Source organism: Muscardinus avellanarius, assembly GCF_963383645.1.
Source record: "Muscardinus avellanarius genome assembly, chromosome: 5".
NCBI classification, from domain to species: domain Eukaryota; kingdom Metazoa; phylum Chordata; class Mammalia; order Rodentia; family Gliridae; genus Muscardinus; species Muscardinus avellanarius.
The window spans coordinates 74,245,699-74,266,084 of record NC_137790.1 but is presented as its reverse complement, the minus strand read 5'-3'; the positions used below and the strand labels follow the sequence as shown (position 1 = coordinate 74,266,084).

Genomic DNA, 20,386 nt, shown 5'->3' with positions numbered 1-20,386 from the left:
TGCACACATCGCCCAGTTAGCCCCTACCCGATCCCCACCCCGTTCCCTCCTCATCCCTCCTTCCCATGCTTGGCTTAGTGGTTGACATCTAGTTTTATAGCAATTTATCCAATATTAACGATGATAATCTCACATAACAGTTTCATTTGTCTGATACCATGCTTTTGATGACTAAAAGATAACAGTTCAATATTTCTTTTTGCTTTCTTTCTTACCAGAGAATATTTTTTTTTAGGTGAAGCTATCATACATTTATTTATTTATTTTTCAGAAAAAATCTATCCTGATATGGAATATGGACTCTAGATACCCAAAACAATCTCGAAGAAGAACAAAGCTAGAAGATGTATATTTTCTGATTTCAAACCATATAAAGCTACAATAATTGAAACAGTGTAGTACTGTTCTAAAGGCAGATATATAAACCATTGGAGTTAAATAAAAGCCTAGAGATAAATTCTTCCATATATTGTCAAGTTATTTTTGACAAGGTTTCCACGAACATTTGGAGGAGGAAATACTAATCTTTTAACTAAATATTGTTGAAAAATAATAATTACATGAAAAAGAATAAAATTGGACCCTTACCTAACACATATACAAATATTAACTAAAAATAGATAAAAGACCTAAATAGAAATCTTAATATTATAAACTTTTAGAAGAAAATCTGGGTCATAAAACCTCACAACATTGAAATTGGCAGTGATTTCTTGGATATGATTTCAATGGCACAGGCAACAAAAGGGTAAATAAACTCCCTAAAAAATAAAAAAATATTGTATATCCAAAGACAATGTAAACAGAGTTAAAAGTTACTAATAGAATGGGATAAAATATTTCCAAATGCTATATCTGAAGGTATATTAATATTCCAACTAGAAGTCCTAAAAATTAGCAACAATAAAAGCAAACAATACAATTTAGAGATAGGTAAAAGACTAACATAAATAATGAATCTCCAGCGATAACCAATCTTAGTTGTCTGTTGGATGGAAAATCTTGTTTCCCTGGTTCTGGTGTGTGTTACCTATTTCTTCTTTATAGTTAATCTCTTTGAGTATTTTCTCTAGCGCTTGTTTTGAAGACATAAATTCCTTCAGTTTCTGTTTGTCGTGGAAGCTTCTTATTTCCCCATGTAATTTGATAGAAAGTTTTGCTGGGTAGGAAATTTTTGGCTGGAAGTTGTTTTCTTTCAGAGTTTGGAATATGTTACTCCACACCCTTCTGGCTCTCATGACTTGGTTTGGGAAGTCTGGAGTGATTCTAATTGGTCTGCCTCTGAATGTCACTTGGCCCTTTGTTTTTGTTGCCTTTAAGATTCTCTGCTTGGCTTCCACATTGGTCATTTTGACAGTTATGTGGCGTGGGGATCCTCTTCTCTGATCCTGTCTAAAGGGAGTTCTATAAGTTTCCTGGACCTGTGTATCAACCTCTTGCTCTATGTTTGGAAAATTTTCTTCTATTACTTCCTTGAAGAGATTGTTGATCCCTTTGGTTTCACCTTCTTTTCCCTCCTCTATTCCAATTATTCTTAGGTTAGCTGTCTTAAAATGGGCCCATATTTCTTCAATGTCAGATTCCTGCTGTTGGGATTTTTTTTTCTAGATTAGAAACTATGTGTTCATTTTTTGAATGATCATCTTCTAGGAGCGAGATTCTATTCTCCATGTGGTCTAATCGGTTGTTTGTACTTTGAATTGAGGCCTTTACTTCATTAATTGCATCCTTTATCTCTCTTTGGCTCTCTCTGAATTCTTTTCGAAACACCTCTATTATTTCTACAGTTATTTTAGTGATTTGATCTTCTAGAAATCTCTGAATTTCTGTTTTATCAGGTTCTGATGTTGTGGGCATTCATTGCTCCAGTGTTATTCCTCTTTCCCATGGTTTTGGAAGTTTGTGCCTTCTCTGGGTTCTTCCTTGGGTCACTACGACTTCACTTAAGGTGCTCTGGATCTCAAGTCTGTGGTATCTCAGTCACCACTACTCCTTTACTGGGTTGTATCGCAAAGTCTCAGACCCTGGCAGTCAATCGAGGCTGCTTTAGACCATGGGGGGGTGCCAGGTTGGGCGTTCTCCTATGGTGTGATATCTCTGCCACCGCCACTCCCCCACTGGGTCAAGTCCCTGGGAGTACAGTACTGGGACTTCTCCTTTAGGGGCCACAATTTGACTCACTGTTGTTGAGTGCGCAGATGGAGCTGTCGTGGAGTCGGTGAATTCGCTGCTGCTGCCGCTGGTGGCAATATGGCACCGCTGCCACGCCCTTGGCCATAAGGCTGGCGTATTTCTTTTCTGTTTTTGAGTTCCGCTCTGAGTCCCTGCAGGGTGTGCTGAGCCCAGCCTCTGGGAGCTTTAGATGCTCCCTGCGCCAAGAAATCTGCCGAATTCCTCCCGGCTGATCCGCAGCGGCTCACCTCGGCTCGCTGTCTGCCGCTCCTCTCTGGAGCCTGGTGGGCTGTTGAGTGCGTTGGTCTGGAGCCATCTGGTGAATTCGCCGCTGCTGCCGGCAGTAAGGCGCTGCTGCTGCATCCTCAGGCATGAGGCCGGCTTATCTCCTCTCTGGTTCTGAGCTCCATTATGAGTTCCCCTCCTCTCTGGAGCCTGGTGCTGCAGGGGAAAATGGTGCCCACCACTTTGCGCCGCGGCTCCGGCTGCAGCACTGCGGTTTGGTTTCTGGTGTCTCGTTTTTCCAGCCCTCTTTTTCTCTGTCCCTTGAAATTACATTTTTTGTTTCTCTGCTGATGGTGTTTTCTGGCTATGAAAGGCGCTGAATTTTTGGTAATAGAGATTGGTTGTTAGTGGGGCTCGTAAGCCCAGCTTTTCTCCATCGCCATCTTCCCGGAAGTCTCCCTTTTACTTTTTTGAAAGATGTTACAGAATCAAGAAAAAATGAAATGGCTTAATATGGTACTCTATTTTTAATTTATTTTTTATTTTTTTGTGAGTCTAGAGATGGAACCCGGGGTCATTCAACCTCCAAGTTACACCCCCTGCCCTATTTTTTATTCTTTATTTTGAAACCGGGTCCCACTGAGTTGCAGAGGGCCTCACTAAGTAGCTGAGGCTGTCCGCGAACCACCATCCTCCAGTCTTAGCCTCCCAAGTACTGGGATTACAAGTGTGCAGCACCATGCCTGGCTTAATACGGTACCCTAGAAAGAATGAGGGGTAAAGGAATCTAAATTCTAACCCCAGATGATCTTCCATGAGACAACTAAAATTATTCCATGCTTCAGTTTTTCTCAGTTTTCGATTTGGACCAGACCTCTCTACAGATTTCTAAGAAACAGACAGATATAATACTTGCTCAACCTCCTTGACAAGCTGAAGATGCTGTACAGTGATGAGTGCTGTGGATGGCCCCGAAACAGCAAGAAGCACGTAGTGTCGGCCTGACATCTTCACCAGGGTCCTGGAAGGACCCCATGGGAATACTTAGTGCTTGACTTGGCAGAAGCAATGTGGATAAAGAGTACAACTAGAGATTAGAGTCAAGGTGGGCAACTGTAAAACAAATACAGGCGACAAATCCAAACTGTCCCTGATGTCTGTCTACCCAGTCACTGTAGCTGGAAAGGAAGGTTTCTCTTAGTGGTCACTTAGTCATTTTGAAAACATTAGCCTTAAGGTTAAAGTGACAAAGATCGAAAATTGCCATCCAGAAAGATAGTAGGATCAGAAGGCTCGGCCTGGTTTTAAACGCTCTGCATTTGGCAGTATCTGTCCATACTGTGTTAGCTGCTGAATTTTAACATAAGCCAAACAGTGGGAGGAGAGGCCCGTCTAAAGTGAACCAGGCTAAGGATGGAGTCTATTACAACTTGAATCCAAAGATGTTAACTATGAAAAACAATATCAACCTTCTTTCTAAGCCCCTAAAGAGACTCCATATGCCAATGGTCGAACATGAATTTGTTAGCAATGCCAGAAGTTAGAGTCAAGAGCACAGGGTCTTCCAGTGTGAGAGACAGAAGTCTTTTCACTTGATATAAAGGTATTTACGGAACAAGCAATCAAACATGGGAGCTGTGACATCCAGAGCAGCAGTATAGGCTAAAAATAAAGAAAGGTCGAGAGGGGTTTAGCTACATTTATAGATACAGGATCTGTAACCTGTTATTAAGGAAATTAGAGTGTCTGGTGCTGAAGCCTGACAAGCCAGCCGACAGGCAGGCTTTCCAGTGACATGTCCCCTGGTGCCATCACAGGCTCCGGGCAGATGGACCCAGCTGTGATGGGCCTGATTAGTGCCTTTCGCTTCCCCTCCCCCTGCCCATTGTCCTTCTGCTGTCTCTGTTCTGGGGCCTGCTGGCTGGCGGGAAGGTGACTGCAGGCCCAGGAGCTGGCCTACATCTCTGCTCACAGGCGCTCCTCCCATGACATAGCCAGCTTGGGGTAGTCCACTCTTAACCCGTCTACAGAATGAAGGACGTCAAAGGGATCCAAAGTGTCACACGGGGAAATCTGCTCCAACTCCTCCTGCCTGACTTTTGCATGAGAGCAAAGAAGCCCAAGTTGTCTTTAGGGAAGAATTCTGACTTGGAGTAAGAAGGATGGATGCTTCGAGAGAAAGGAAACCCATGGGTTTGGCTAGCTGTAAGCTGGGGAATCTGCCTCCAAGGATGGGGTTGGTTACTAGGGGTGGGAAGAGCCGGCAGGGGAGGAAAAGAAGACATACAGGTCAGAGGATACAAAGTAGCAGATATTAAGGATGAACAGATCTGAAGAGCTAATATACTACCTGAGGACCATCGCCAGTAAAATTGTATTTTAGTAGGAATTTTTGTCAAATAAGTAGATGTTAGCTGCTCTTATCACAGATACACAAAAAAATAACTCTGTGAGATCATGTCTGTATTAATTTGCTTCTCTTTAGTAACCATTTTGCTAACTGTAGGTATTCAATAACATCAAGCTGTAACCTCAAATATATACAATAAAATATTTTTATGAGCTTAGATAATATATTCTGGACAATAAGCATTAGATCTAAGTCATTCCCAGGCAAACGGGGATAGATGCCGGGGCAATTACATAATGGGAAAAACAGAGGTCTGAATTTTCCAGGCAAATGACATTTCAGGTTCCTGATTTTGGGTTAAACATTTTTGATGGAATTCTAAACTTCTATGACAAGAATCTCAGGAATTTCTTCCACAGAGGAATGTTAAATGAATCCAGTCCTTGAAAACACCTCTGTGGTGGATATGATGGAGCCATGATTTTCTTCCATCTAGATTTGGGCACTTCTGCTAATTCTGCCAGGCTACTGACAAAACAAGCCAATTCATATACAGGACAGGAAAGGCCACGCACAAATATAGCCCGGTCCTGGCCATGTTCCTCTGGGGGCCACGAGGCCGGATCCGGGGAGCGAATAGTATCCAAGCAGGAGACCCAGGAGGTGGGAAGTCTTGCTGAAGCAGGCAGGGCATATTCTCAGGATGCCAGGCCACCAGGTGGACTAAACAAGACTTGAGTGCTGGCCAACCACTGCCCTAAAGGTGGAGGATTATTAGTTAACATCCCACATGGCCATCCTGAGCCCACTGGCCTGTTTTGGTAACAAGAGCTTTGAGAGGGGCTTGCTTTCTGGAGGTCTGATCATCTGTGTCAGGAAGGTGGTAGAATCCTGGAGCCTCAGGACCACCCTCTACACACACACTAGATTCTCATGTGGCCAGAGCTTATCATAAAGACGGCTGAGCTATGACCCTGCAACATTCACCCAGCTGCCAATCTACTGGCTGACAAATTCTAAGTTCCCACATGCCCAGAACCAACACCAGGTTATGGATGATAAAGAGAATGCAGTTTCCTTTGCCCTTCTCAAGGGAGCTGAGGTGGCTAAGAGCTAACATTTGCAGATGGCTACTTATCTATCAGTTTACAAAGCACATTTCTGCCTATTCAATCATCATTACTCTCTTGAGATTAGATGCTGGTGGACAGAATGATCATTGATAAGGGGGATCAAAGAGAGGCCCCCTAGACCAAGTCACTCTCCTAGGGCTATCCTATCACTAGGACTGAAAGCTGGCTCTTCCGGTTCCTTACATACTCACAACCAGCAGCAGCTGTCTATAGGTCTAGAAAAACACTATTAAAAATCACATGAGAAAGCAAAGAGAGTATTCCTGGCTCAGAGTGAAAGGCAATATACACATATTTTTTCTTTTTGTATTAGAGATTGAACCCAGGGGCGTTCTACCTCCGAGCTTTTTATTTTTTATTTTGAAACATAGTACTAAGTTGCTGCATGTCTCTCTAGGTTGCTGAGGCTAGTCTGGAACCTGTGACTCTCCTATCTCAGCCTTCCAAGTATTAGTAGCGTGCACTACCAGAGCTGACTAAGACAACATTTTAATATAAAGCCCAGAAAAGATCTGTTAGCTCTATGGGGAGCGAGGAGAGTGAGTTACCTCTCTTGATAACTAAAAGCACTGGTTAAAGACCAGTGCCATCATCAAGTGAGAACTCAAGAGGGTTCATTTGTGTCCACAAGTCGGGGGCCTCCACGGTGAGTGAGAACCTTGCCTTCCTTCCTTAACAGTAGCTCTTGGGCAGCAGAGATACCTACTCACTGAGGCAGGGGTCCTGGTATGGCAACAACCACATGGCTATAAAGCACCAGCGGCACCTCTGGACATAGGGACACAGGGATCTCAGGGCCCTCAGGTGGGGCTAAGGGACCAAATGAATTCTCAATGCAGAATGTGGTGCTGTTGCTAGAGCAACCAGTGGAGAAAATAGACAAGAGTCCAAGTGTATAGGATACCCCTGTAATATGGATGAAAACTTGTAAATTGGAAAGGATTTAGTTGTTAATTATTCTTTTTTGGGGGAAGGGGTACTGGAGTTGAACCTAGAGGCAATTCTACTTCTGAGATATACCCCAGCCTTATTTTATTTTTTGGTTTTGAACCAGGGTCCTACTAAGTTTGCCATGGTCTTGCTAAATTGCTACGGCTGGCCTCAAACTTGTGATCCTCCTGTCTCAGCCTTCCAAGTACTGAGATTAAAGGCATGCTTCACTGTATCAGCTTAGTTTCTCTTTATTTATTATTATTATTATTATTATTATTAGTAGTAGTAGTAGTAGTAGTAGTAGTAGTACTGTGGGTGGAACCCAGGGGCATTCTACCTCTGGGTGACACCGTCAGCCCTACTTTTTATTCTTTATTTTGAAACAGGATCTCACTGAGTTGCAAAGGGCCTCACTAAGTAGTAGCTGAGGCTGTCAGCGAACCGGGATCCTCCTGTCTCAGCCTCCCAAATGCTGGGATTACAAGCGTGCGCCACCACGCCCGGCTAGTTTCTCTATAGGGCACTAAGGTAACGCCCACTCATAGGTGTAGGCTCTACCTTCTGAAGCAAGATAATCAGACCAACCCTTCAATCCCACCACAGTATGTCAGTAATTGGAAGACAACTTTCCCACACTAATTCTAACTTCTCTCCAAACAGAATCTGTTTCTTCAACTTTCATTCTAATGACAAGGACCACACGGTACTGGTTAGCTCCTCTGGGGTTCTTCCAGTTCATCCAAGATCATTCTAGAATGCTGCAGTTAGAATACAATGTGTTACACACACCTCACTCCAGGTGTGGTCTGAATAGCTTTGAGTACAATGGAACTATTACTTCTCTTGACCTGTACATTGTGCTTTCAGCAACTGAGTCTATAATACTGGATATTTTGGCAGCCTGCACATTGTTTTGCTTAGTCAAATAAACATTCCAGAACTTTTATGGGCTCTAGGTTTTCACTTCTTCTAAGTAAAAGAACTGATGAGGAACAGGAGGAAGAGTCTTGGAGGTAAAAATGTAACTTAGTGTTCTCAAACACTATTCTCAATTTGCTTTTGCTCCACTGTTATCCCATAATAAGATGGGAAGAAAAAGGAAGTAGAGGAAAGGAGAAAGAATCAAATTTTGATGAGAAGAGTCGAATAAACCAAACTCCTTTCCTTACTCCTTTCCTTAAGATAGGCTTGGTTTTATATGTTAAGCCAAATAAATCTCTGTAATTCTAGGCTCCCTCGAGGTCCTCAAGATATAGTTATTGCATTATGATGTGAAACTACAATGCACCAATAAAAATACATATATAAAAAATAAACTGTAAGAAATTGCCAAAAAAAGAATTATGTCAGCACATAAGTCATAGGTCAGGAATTTATATGGGCTTGCTAGAAGGGGTATATAAATATGTGCCTAAATTTTAGGAGTCAAAAAAGAGAGAAAAAAATAATCAGGTTTAACTGTCAAAAAATTCATAAGGTAAAAAGCAAAGCCACTGGTCGTGAAAACTACAAATTCTTTTTTCTTTTTTTAAGAACGGCAGACTGCCGCGTGCAGAGCCTCATTTGGATGTGTCTGGAGTCTTGGAAGCTTGACTACCCTACATTCTCCTACAAATGGACCTTGAGAGCTTGTTTGGAGGTTCTAGCAGGGGAGCGCAGCTACTCCTATACCCTTGACCGAAGACCGGTCCTCCTCTATTCGGGGAAGGTTGTCCTCTTCGACCGAGCGCGCAGCTTCGGGAGGGACGCACATGGAGCAGTGAGGGAGGAAGGGGACACCCGCCTAGCCAGCCAGATCAGCTGAATTAACCCTGGAGATCAATGGGGTGACAGATGTCACAGCCAGATCACCCTCACATCCTACAATTCTTTCTATACTGAAAGTAGAGAAAGATTTTTTTCTGAGAAATGTGCATAATATGACTTGCTTTCTATTTCTCCAACATAAATAATGTCACCACCTAATCATGACAGAAAACATCATTTTTTCTTCCTAACTTAGTGGTTCCAATGCTTAAAAATTAACACTTTTAGCCGGGCATGGTGGCGCACGCTTGTAATCCCCGTGCTTGGGAGTCTGAGACAGGAGGATCGCACAGGTTCGAAGCCAGCCTCAGCTACTGAGTGAGGCTCTCAGCAACTTAGTGAAACCCTGTTTCCAAATAAAATAGAAAATAGGTCTGGGAGTATAGCCCAAAGGTAGAAAGCCTTTGGGTTCCATCCCCAGTACCACACACACACACAAAATAATACTTTTAATCTTCAAGGCATTCTATTCATGTAATGGGTTTAATCTTATATAATAATGTAATGTAAAACTGTAATAATATTTGTGGGTCACAGTAAGAAGTAATATTTATAAGCCTAAACAAAGTAATTATTGGTCGAAGTTAAAGTCTTTACCACAGTAACTCATCACAGAAAGGATATTTACTCAGTAGACTTTTGTGCATGTGTGTGTATGGGGTGGGGTACTGGGGATTACACCCCCAGGCCTTTTTATTTTTTATTTGGAAATGGTCTCACTAAGTTGCTGAGTCCTAGGACCTGCTTCAATCCTCCTGGCACAGCCTCTCCCCCCAAGTCTGGGATTATAGGCATAATGGACAGATCCTGGCTCAGTAACTACTTACGGAGAGCTTGCTACAGGGCTAATCAACTCCCATAACATGCCATCCTCCCTCTTCTTTGGTAAATTTGCTCTTATGGAACTTTTCAACATCTTTGTTCACGTGTTTAACACCAGACTCATCGATCACACAAACTAGAGAACCAAAGAGACTCAACAGTGCAAAGGTCAGCAGTGGTAGAGGAAAGGTAACCCAAAATATAAACATATACAGACTTTTGGAAACATGTGTTCATGAAGAACCCATTAAGTATAAAAGACTCCTGTATACTAGTGGAAGAAAAAATTTTTTTTGTGGTACTGGGGTTCCTGGAAACCCTTCTACCTCCGGGCTACACTCCCAGACCTATTTTATATTTTTATTTGGAAACAGGGTCTCTTAAGCCAGCAAGGCTGGCTTCGAACCTGCGCAATCCTCCTGTCTCCGCCTCCCAAGCGTGGGGATTACAAGCGTGCGCCACCACGCCCGGCTAGAAAAAAATTTTTTGTATGTGGTATTGGGGATTTAACCCAGGGGAATGTTACCTCTAAGCTGTGCCCTCAGCTCTATTTTATCTAGAAACGGTCTCACTAAGTTCCTGAGAGTCTTGCTAAGCTGCTGAGGCTGGCTTTCAACCTGTGATCCTCCTGTCTCAGCCTCCCAAATACTGGGATTACAAGCATGCACCACCATGCCTGGCCTGAAGGAAAAGTAGTAACGTCTGGAATGATTTATCATCGAGCTGGAGATGTAAACTGCTAGTGAAAACACTGTAATATTTTAAGAAATAACTAGACAGGGCCATCTAAGAGTTGTCTCAAGCAGCATGTGGCTTTAGTAAGTATAGTGGGATTTCAGAGGAAATGTGGCCTGGGCTGGTCAAGGGAAGTCCTGTGGAGAGAAATCTGAGTGTGTGACCTTGAAGGACCATTATGCTCTAGGGAAATTAAAATAAGGGGGAGAATATTCTGAAGAAGTGAAGTGGTTACAACAAAAGTATAAGTGGAAAAAAGCCAAATGTGTGACTTTGACAAGTCATAAGAGCACTTCATTTCCTGGAAGGACAGGGAGGCGTGGCAGAAAAATGGACAGCCTCTAAGAGCTGGGCACTTGTTACTAAAACCATCAGCTCTTTTTTTTTTTTAATTTAAAAGGAAAACTTATAAGGGAAGAACAGAGACCAAATAATTAAGTCTCATAAGCAGGGGTATCTGAAAAGGGAGTTACTGGCGCTTTAAATACGTGGCTTGCTCCAGAGAGGACTCAGGATTTTCCTCTAGTTCCTGGGTGAGGCGTTTAAATGGTGAAGATTTGCAAGTCCAGTGGAAGCACAGACATTTAGCCCAATGAGTATTGCAGGAAAATCCAAATGGGTGACACAGGCGAGAGAAAGAAAGCACAGTACTTCACGCTGCCCTTGCATAGTGATGCACTTTGGAGTCACAGTACAGGAGCAGCTCTACCCCAGTGAGCTGTCTAGAGAGCTCACCTTACCCAGCCAGCTCTGATTCGCCACCCTGCCCTCCCACGCTATGACGGATGCATGAGACAGTCCCAGGCTAGACCACTTGTCAGTAGCTTAAGTTTGGTTTTTCTTCCCATGGCAGGAATAGGTACAGGGTCCTTTAACTTTTGTGTGTGTGTGTGTGTGTGTGTGGTGAGGTATCCACACAGTTTTCCCCGTTCCCCTTTATAATCGACCATCTAATTTTACAAGACTTTGCAAGCTAGAAGGTCCCCAAATAAAATCACTTGCCAATTTCACAGCCCAGCTGTCTCAGCAGTCCCAAGGCAGTAGCTTCACAGCTAAATAGACACACATCAGTCACTGACAAATGCACCACCCTGCCCTGCTGTGGATGATGGATTCATGGGATAGCCCCAGGCTAGACCACTCGCCAGCAGCTTAAGTTTATTTTTCCCTTCCATGATGGGAATAGGCACAGGGTCCACTGCCTGGGGCCGGTGGGTTTGGCATACTGTGAGGCTGGTTGGTCTTGGATACTTCTTGCTTTTCATCAACAACATGACCCCCAAAGGGCCTATTAATCTTTATGTATTTCCAATACAAAGCCAAAAAGGACCTTGGGCCCAGCTTTTCAGAAACCATCCTTACTGGACATAATCCTACGGGTGGAATGAGAAATGCAGGTGGGATGGCAGGCAGATGTGAGGCCCTGGGAGCCACGTGGAGGTGAGACGCACAGACAACTGCCTCCAGGACCCCCACTTACCAGCTTGCTTTTGACCAACTTTTCTATTGCACTGACAAGGTCTGCAGCAGTGGGTACTTCCGTGGGAGCCTGCCGAGCTGCTAGCAAAGAGGAGGACTGCAAGACATCGGGGCAGCAAAGGAAAAGCACATTAGCAAGGAGCGAGGAATGGCAAGTAGGAAGCGAAACACAAAGGCCAAAGCTCGAGGCAGGCAAGGGAAGGAAAGCTCTGTGTTTAGAAGGGAGAGTGACAGAGGGAAACGGGGAGAGGGGAAGTGGGCAGCAGGCAGGCCTGTGCGGCCTCTTGCCAGGTGTTCTGGTCAGAGCAAAGCATGGATGGGCCTGGGCTGTGCTGAGGCAGGCCTTGGAAGGATCTGGAGGAAGGGTCTCTGAGTTCCTGTGAGGCCACAGGCCAGGGCTGCGTCTACTGACAGCGGGACTGGCTGTGCTGAGGACAGAGGGGACTTAAGCCATGACGTGGCTGCTGCTGCTGGCCCATGGTTTGCAAAGAAACAAGAAACCCAGCCTCAAATGGGTCCAAAGAAGAGAACTAGCCCTTGCTTTATAGAGCCTTACACGTGGACCTTCACTGTGTGTCGAGCAAAAATGCCAGCGGCAGGCACTTTAGAGGGGAGCCAAATACCCCTCTCCTGATTTCTCTCTCTCACACACGCGCGTGCGTGCGTACACACACACACACACACACACACACACACACACACACACACACACACGATCACTACCCCTCCACACAACAAAGCTGCCTCTGGTAAGCCCCTGGAACAGTACGAGGCAATCCAGCCTCAGCCTGTCCATGCTAGGGCAGGTGGGGACGCTCCTGGTACAGTACCGGGAGGCTCAGCTCAAGGCCGCGCTGTGTCCCTTCAGCCTCTGGTGCCAGCAGTGAGGGTTTATTCATGTGGCTGCTGGCTCAGTGGTTTGGGGGTTCCTGCTCACTGAAGGATTTTTTTTTTATTTGCTTGTTATTTTTTTTTTTTCTTCCTTCTAGGAGAGGAGAAATGGCTGACCCTGCATGCACGTCTGTGATTTTGCCCCAGCGTCTCAGAGCAATGGTGTCCCAGGCTAGGACACAGGTGTAATGACAATGGGCGCAGAGAGATTGTGTCTGGGCCTTGGCATGGTTTACGTTTCTCCCTCAGGTCAGGAGAAGAAAAAACTTAGCCATTTCAAGTAATCGCTTGCTTTGCAGCTAACTGGACACACGTCAGGCACTGACTGCCACCACTTGCTGGGGGGTGGACTCGGCTTACAGTGAGGCTGGTTGCTCTTGGATACTTTCTGGTTTTCATCAACAGCATAACCCCAACAGGCCTGTTAATCCCTATGCCTTTTCCAAAACAAAGCCAAAAAGGACTTTAGGGCCCAGCTTCATAGAAACCATCATTACTGGACATAATCCTAGGGTGGGATGAGGATAAGTGCAAAACTCAAAACTCTTTAATAAAGAGTTTTTTTTTTTTTTTTTTTTAAAGGAAGCTCCTTACTAAGAGCTACTTTTTAGCCTTTGCTTCTGAGATATGGGGGAATCTCTTCTACCTGAGGGGAGGGATTCAGAAAAAATTCCATGCTTTGGAAAACTAAGTAATTATCTTGATCTAGTAACCCTACTCCTAGGAACTTATTTCAAGGACAAGTGTCAAAAAAAAAACAAATGCTGAATGTGCACTGTGTCTGCAGAGGTGTGTTCAGAGGAGCCGTGACAAATTGTGGGATATCGAGTAAGTAAGACATTCTCCAGCTACTAAAATTATAGTTATAAAGGCAAAATCAGTGATTCAAAGAAATTATAGTAGATAGAACATGGAACATACCATATGCACATTATAATGATAAAACATACATGTATATGAACAAATGTTAGGAGAAAACACAGGTGGTTAAAATATACAACATTATAATAGATGAAGTGTGAAAAGTTTCCTTTACACTGCTGTAAGCATTGTTTTAATAAATCTAATTCTATCTGTTAGACGTTCTGAGGCTTCTCCCAATTCCAAATAATGCCCCCCCCAAAAGTATACAGAAGTCAAGCACGCAGGTCTAAGAGTCAATGTATCTAAAAAAGAGCTATCTATGTCTGCTCTATTTCTAAGAAAAGGGCCACACACATGTCTGGGTTAAGTCTTCATTCTTGGTTAAAAATTATCCAGAAACAACATTGCATCTATTCCTCCCAATGAGCTGTGTCTGAGAGAATTAGAGGGTCTGGGTTGTGACCTGTCCTTATCTGATGCAAGCTGGCCCTTGGGGCAGGGGAGGACTGTGTGGGCTGCAGGTATCAAGCTATGAGAGCCCTCCCCTACGGACACTATCACTGTTTACAGGACGTTTTACAAGGGTAGGTCTCCGGGAACACCAGCAGGCCGGTTCTCATTCCCATCCCATGCCAAGGTGAGGCACAGGCCCTTCTGCCTCTGGGAATTCAGGATGGGCGCAATGCCATGCTTCCTAACACTCTTCTTCTCCCACAGTTCAGAGTCAGAGTCCAGGACTATCGACATCCCCTCAGGAGAAGCCACAACTGTGCGTGCAGCTGTAGCTTCTCCTCTGTGAGTCCCCTCACAGAGGAGAATGAGAATGAAGGCTTAACCCAGACATGTGTGTGGCCCTTTTCTTAGAAATAGAGCAGACATAGATAGCTCCTTTGTTACAGGCATGTGCCAACATACCTGGCTCAGCTATCACAGCTTAGTTATTGTCTATCCCTAGATGTCCCTGTGGCCTGGCACAGGGGGAGACCTGGAAGAATAGCTGTGACATGAAAAGCAGACAGAGGCAAAACAAGAACTGGGATGTCACCACCAGAAACACTGGCATCCTTTAAACTGCATTCTAGGCAGTAACACTAAGGCTCATTTCTGCCTCCAGGGAGGCTGCCCGGCTGCAGGCAGAGCTCTTGGGAGCAAGGGGGATAGGAGGACAGCGAGGTGGGCAACTGCTACCCACACAGAAGGGTACTGCAAAACCAACTGGGAAGAACAACCAGACACTGAAACCACCACTCCAAAGTCCACAATCCTGAGCACCGGCCACCCTGATCTTTCAGGGAGAGAAACACACCGGCGCCAAGGCACGGCCACAAGGACACAGAGGAACGGACAACACGATGACAGTGGCCCCGCGTTTCCGGTCAAGTCAGTAGCATAGGGTCAGCACCACTGGCCTGAGCCTCTGCTCCAGAGTAACTGGGGTGACTACTGAAGGGTCAGAGGCACAGTGGACAGAGACCTTTCAGACACCAGTGAGGCAGGAATTTTGCAAAACAAAGAACTTGAACAACGTGGCATGTTAGGTTTGTCTTCCTTTGTGTGTGTGTGTGTGTGTGTGTGTGTGTGTGTGAGAGAGAGAGAGAGAGAGAGAGAGAGAGGGGCAGGCAGACAGACAGACATGTGTGACTAGGGATTGGACCCAGAGGCATTCTGCCTCCGAGCCACACTTCCATCCCATTTTTAATTTTTTTGTTTGGAAACAGGGTCTCGCTAGATTCCTGAGAATCCCACTACTTGCTGAGGCTGTTCTGGAACCTGCGATTCTCCTATCTCAGCCTCCCAAGTACTGAGATGATAAGCGTGCACTACCATGCCCAGCTAGGCTTGTCTCCCTGTGACCGCAGCCTCCCCTTAACAGCATCTCTACCCCACATCCTGTGACTGCAGAATTGTAATGGCACTGGGCTGAACTGGAAGTCACCATGATTCGACACTGAGTATAGGAAAGACGACTAAAACATAGATTGTATAGTCAGGTATCACAAAACAGACGCCACCTGGAATCACTGCAGATTCCTTTGTTGGGACAGCTAGTTCCTTTCGGGATCTGCTGCCTCCAAAGGCAGAGCCATTGTCCTTTATCAACACGATGAGGTCCCAGGCAGAGGCCCAGTTTAACAATTCCATCCTTACACCGCCCAGAGCAAAGTCAGACCTCCAGATAGGGAGAGGACACCTACCAAATACAGACAGAATCTGTATCACAGTGGATTCCCATGAGCTAGGAGATGACAAGGAGAAAAGGAGAGAGCATCACTCCCCCATATCCCTCTGCCTGCCCCCCCCACACACACACACACTGAAATCCCATGCCGGGATGCCTGAGAGCAGCAGCCCTACCATCTCGTCCTGCGTGGGGTCGTTGTCAAAGATCTTCATGGGTGGGGGAAGGGGAGTGTGCGACTCTTCATCTGGCTCATCTTCGCCCCAACCTTTCTTGCTCTTCTGGAACAAAAGAGCAGCATTAGTCACCGTCACAGAGGAGAACCTATGGGTCTTCTCCCAACACCCCTATCTTTTCAGTTGCAGTTTTCTTCATCTGTCAGAGGATACATCTGTTTATCTCAAAGGAGTCAGGATCCAATGGGGAAAATACCTCTTCTGTGTCAAATACCTCCTCTCCCAAACCTCCACCCTAAAACTTATTGATTTGTCAGGAAAAGAGAAAGCTGAGCGTGTCCAGAGAAAACTTAACTTTAAAAATGTATGAAGGACTATGAAACCATAATCCAAATGCTACCAGGCCTGTACCAGGGGGGAGAAATGGCAAAAAAACACAACAACAATTAACCAACAAAAGCAAGTCTGGTTACACATCAGGAAGAACTTCTCAGCCTCAGTCAGTGATTAGAGTAGGTTAGCTATCCAGCTAAAACAGGTGTCTCATTCCCCCCAAACAAAATGTATTCCCTATACTGTGACTACAGAATCTTAGCTTTGTAAAACCTCGCAGATCACCCAGCCTAACCTCTGGCCAACCCAGGGTCTCTCTGATATAAGGCCAGATGGTTTCCCAGGCCCTTCCTGTATACTGGGTGCTCATTAGTTCTTGTTTTTATTTTATGTTATTTTATTTATTTTGGTAGTGATAAGGATTGAACCCAGGGGCAGCCTACTTTGAAGCTGCACCTCCAGCCCTATTTTTTATTTGGAAACAGGGTCTCACTAAGTTGCTCAGTTTCTTGCTAAGTGGATGAGGTTGGCTTCGAACCTGAGCTCTTCCTGTCTCAGCCTCCCAGCTACTGGGATGACAGGCATGTGCCACCACACCCAGGCTCATTAGATATCATGAAGGCCTACCTCATCACTGGTTGCCCCTGTTAAAGTTCCTCCCTGAACTGAAACCTTGCTTTTTGTAAGTTTCATTTATTTATTTATTTATTTTTATTTTTTATTTTTTTGCAGTACTGGGGATGGGACCCAGGGGCATTCTATCTCCAAGCTACATCCTAGCCCTAATTTTTATTCTTTGTTTTGAAACAGGGTCTCACTGATTTGCAAAGGGCCTCACTAAGTAGCTGAGGCTGGTTTAGAATCTGCGCAATCCTCCTGTCTCAGCATCCCAAATGCTGGGATTACAAGTGTGCGCCACCACACCTGGCTTAAGTTTCATCTATTTATCATAGCTCCCTTCTCTCTGCAGCAACCTGGAATTGTTGACTCTCTTTCCCACCCAGTGCTGCTCAGGACACTGGAACACAACTCAGCCTCTTTTATTCAGAGTGAAATGGCCTCTATTCCTTCATTCTTAGTCTAAACAGGTCTGATGCAGTTCTCAGTGTAGGTGGGCTACCAACTGCCTCCCCTGTAGCCAGGCCTCATCTACAAATCTGGCCAGGTGAATTCTGTCTGCTGGTCATTCTCTGAATGAATCATCCATCAAACTGGCCAAGTCTTGAGAATAGAAAAAAATCAAGTCACTGAGGCTCAAAATGACACGCTCCTGGAGACTGGCTAGGTTACAGAACCCTGCAGAAGGTGTGTCAGAGACCCCTGCCAGACAGAAGGCTCCGGGGCCCTGGGAATTACCTCATCGGCGCTGTCTCCCTGCGGGGTGGTCTCATCTCCAGGCTTGGGAGAGCCCAGGTCGAAGCTTTTCCGGCCATCACGCACTTTCTTCTGTTTCTTGATGTTTCCATCTGTCTTCCCGCTGTTGAGCCGACGCACGGGGCTCGTCAACCACTTCTTAAGGGTGTTGGTGGAGCGCTTGGGCCCGGGGGAACTGTGGATGGAGTTCAACGAGGGCTGCGCCTGCAGGTTGGCCACGGACTCTGACTTGCCTCCATTTTCACTGGAGGAATGAGAGTATGCATCTGAGGAGGAAGAACAGACAGACATAGCCACGTCAGAGGCAGTGAGACAGGCTGCTGATCTCGGAGAAGACAGCCGCAGCCTTAGGATGCGGGAACATGAGGCAGAAGGTTGAGACGAGCCCCGGATCCCCATCAGGGAGGAGCAGGCACAGCAGCGGTCAGCTTTGAACAGGTGAGCTACTGTTCAGGTGCTGTGGAGGCTGGATCCCTGGGAGACAAAACTCCTGTTGTCTTTGTTCTGGTGGGAAACACATATATAGCAACCTCGTCAACAACAATAAAATGTAAAGCATGAGAAGAGCCACATTGAAAAATAAAGTGGGGGAAGGGAAGAGGAGTTGGGAATGCACGTTAAACAGATCATCAGGGGAAGTCGCATGACCCAGTACAGAGGTCCAGAGGCAGGACTTGGGTGTGCTGAGGTGGCTTTAGTGAGCGAGCAAAGGGGACAGCAGTAAGAGAGGAGTCCAGTCGGACACAGTGGTGCATGCCTGCAATCCTAGTACTTGGGAGGCCGAAACAGAAGGGTTGCAGGTTCAAGGCCAGCCTCAGTAACTTAGCAAGACCCTGTTCCAAAATAAAAAGTACAAAGAGCTGGGGGTGTAGCCCTTGAGTACTGGGGGCGGGGGTGAGGGGGAAGGAGGCCAGAGAAGCAGTAGGAACCGGGCCACTGGGCTGCGCAGCTGGCATTATGCCTTTGGCTTTTGCCTAAGAAAAAAAGCCATCCAGAAAAAAAAAAGATTAAGCCAGAGTGATATGATCAGCCTCACTTTAAAAGGTCATTCTAAGCTGGGCGTGATGGCGCATGCTTGTAATCCCAGCATTTGGGAGGTGGAACCAGGAGGATCCCAGTTCGTGGACAGACTCGGTTACTTAGTGAGGCCTTTTGCAACTCAGTGAGACCCTGTTTCAAAATAAAAGAATAAAATATAGGGCTGGGGGTGTAGCTTGGAGGTAAAAAGCCCCTGGGTTCCATCCCCAGTACTGCAAAAATAAAATAAATGAATAAATAAATAAAAGGTCATTCTAGACTCTACACTGAGGGCAGCAGAAGTGGAAGACTGGCCGGGCCTGGTGGCGCACACTTGTAATCCCAGTACTTGGGAGGCTGAGACAGGAGGGTTGTGTAGGTTTGAAGCCAGCCTCAGCTACTTAGTGAGACTCTGTTTCTAAATAAAATATAAAATAGGTCTGGGAGTATAGCCTGGAGGTTAAAAGCCCCTGGGTTCCATCCCCAGTACCACACACACACACACACACACACACAAAAAGAAGTGGAAGACTGGCTAGGAGGCTGCCACGCTACTGCAGCTGAAGGATGATGGTGGATCAGATTCTGGATAGTAGGACCATTAGGGTTTTCTGACAGACTCTACATAGTGTACCGGTATTGGGAAGATGTATCAAAATGTATTAATGTTCCAGTATTGGGAAATATTTTCAATTTTCAAAATATATCTGAAAATATATTCGGTAGAAAAAAGCCAGGAACTTCAAGGAAAGGGCTGCAGATTTCCAGGCACCAAGGGTAATTAGTGAAAGAATAGAAGAAGCCCAAAGCCTAGGGTCTTTTTACACTTCTAAGAGAAGTGAACTTCCTCAAGGATGTGGGAGAATGCCATGAGCCTTCAAGAGATTCCAGACTCCAATAATCATGGGAGGATGCCATAAGCCTTCAAGAGATACCAGATTCCAATGATCAATTAACACATTTGGGGGGGGGTGTAACAAAAGGCTTGGGTCTGTACCAGAGACAGGGCAGTTCTACAGGAAGGAATCTCTAATCTAAAGACTTGCCCAGGAGAAAAGGTGGATCTAGTTGCATCAGAAGACTGGTGATAAAAAATACTTGATATCCGAAAGACTTTGGTGACTTCTTTTCAAATCATCCCCCTATACTATTTTGGGTATAGGGCTGTATTAATCTATATTCTATCGTTCCATCTTTGTAATAATAAAGTGGCTTAAGCTTGCAGAGTTCAGACTAGTTTTCTTTTTTCTTTTTCTTTTTTTTTTTTTGGTGGTACTGGGGTTCCTGGAAGCCCTTCTACCTCTGGGCTACACTCCCAGACCTATTTTTTTTTTTTTTTTTTTACTTTTTATGTGGAAACAGGGTCTCTTAAACCAGCAAGGCTGGCTCTGAACCAGCGTGATCCTCCTGTCTCCGCCTCCCAAGTGCAGGGGGGGGGGATTACAAGCCTGTGCCACCACGCCCGGCTCAGACTAGTTTTCTATACTTAGTTCAGAACAAAAACCCGCGGATGTGACTTTCTCTCACTGTAACTGGAGTAGCTTCCCCAACCGGAGCACACAGGATATGAAAACACAGAAGTCAGGCTGGGTGTGGTGGCCTGTAATCCCAGCTACTCAGGAGGCTGAGGCAGGAGGATAGCACCTTTGAGGCTGGCCAAGGCAACTCAGTGAGACTTTGTTTCAAAATAAAGTTTAAAAGGGGCTGGGGATGTAGCTCAGAGGTAGAGCGCTTGCCTGGCAGCATGCACAAAGCCCCGGGCTCAGTCTCTGGTGCTACACACACAAGGGAGAGTCAGGACAAAGGGTTTTGCTCTAAACAACTCTTAGGATGAAGTTCCTAAAATGGAGAAGACTATAGGAGGAGCGGGTTTGAGAGTGGGAGACAAGAATTCAGT

General features: G+C 45.4%; 1 protein-coding gene across 12 annotated transcripts in view; it reads right to left on the bottom strand.

Annotated features, from left to right (window-relative positions):
• Positions 1-20,386, bottom strand: part of KALRN (kalirin RhoGEF kinase) — a gene marked incomplete at both ends in the record, with an annotated part of 686,722 nt that overhangs the window by 69,870 nt on the left and 596,466 nt on the right. For 4 of the 12 annotated variants that reach the window (XM_080696272.1, XM_080696286.1, XM_080696276.1 and 1 more), the window contains 3 exons: positions 11,657-11,752; positions 15,766-15,870; positions 17,455-17,738. In XM_080696272.1, coding sequence (XP_080552398.1) covers positions 11,657-11,752; positions 15,766-15,870; positions 17,455-17,738 — 485 coding nt within the window. The remainder of the gene's footprint in view (positions 1-11,656; positions 11,753-15,765; positions 15,871-17,454; positions 17,739-20,386) is intronic. The other 8 variants (XM_080696283.1, XM_080696285.1, XM_080696278.1 and 5 more) reach the window with 4 other exon arrangements.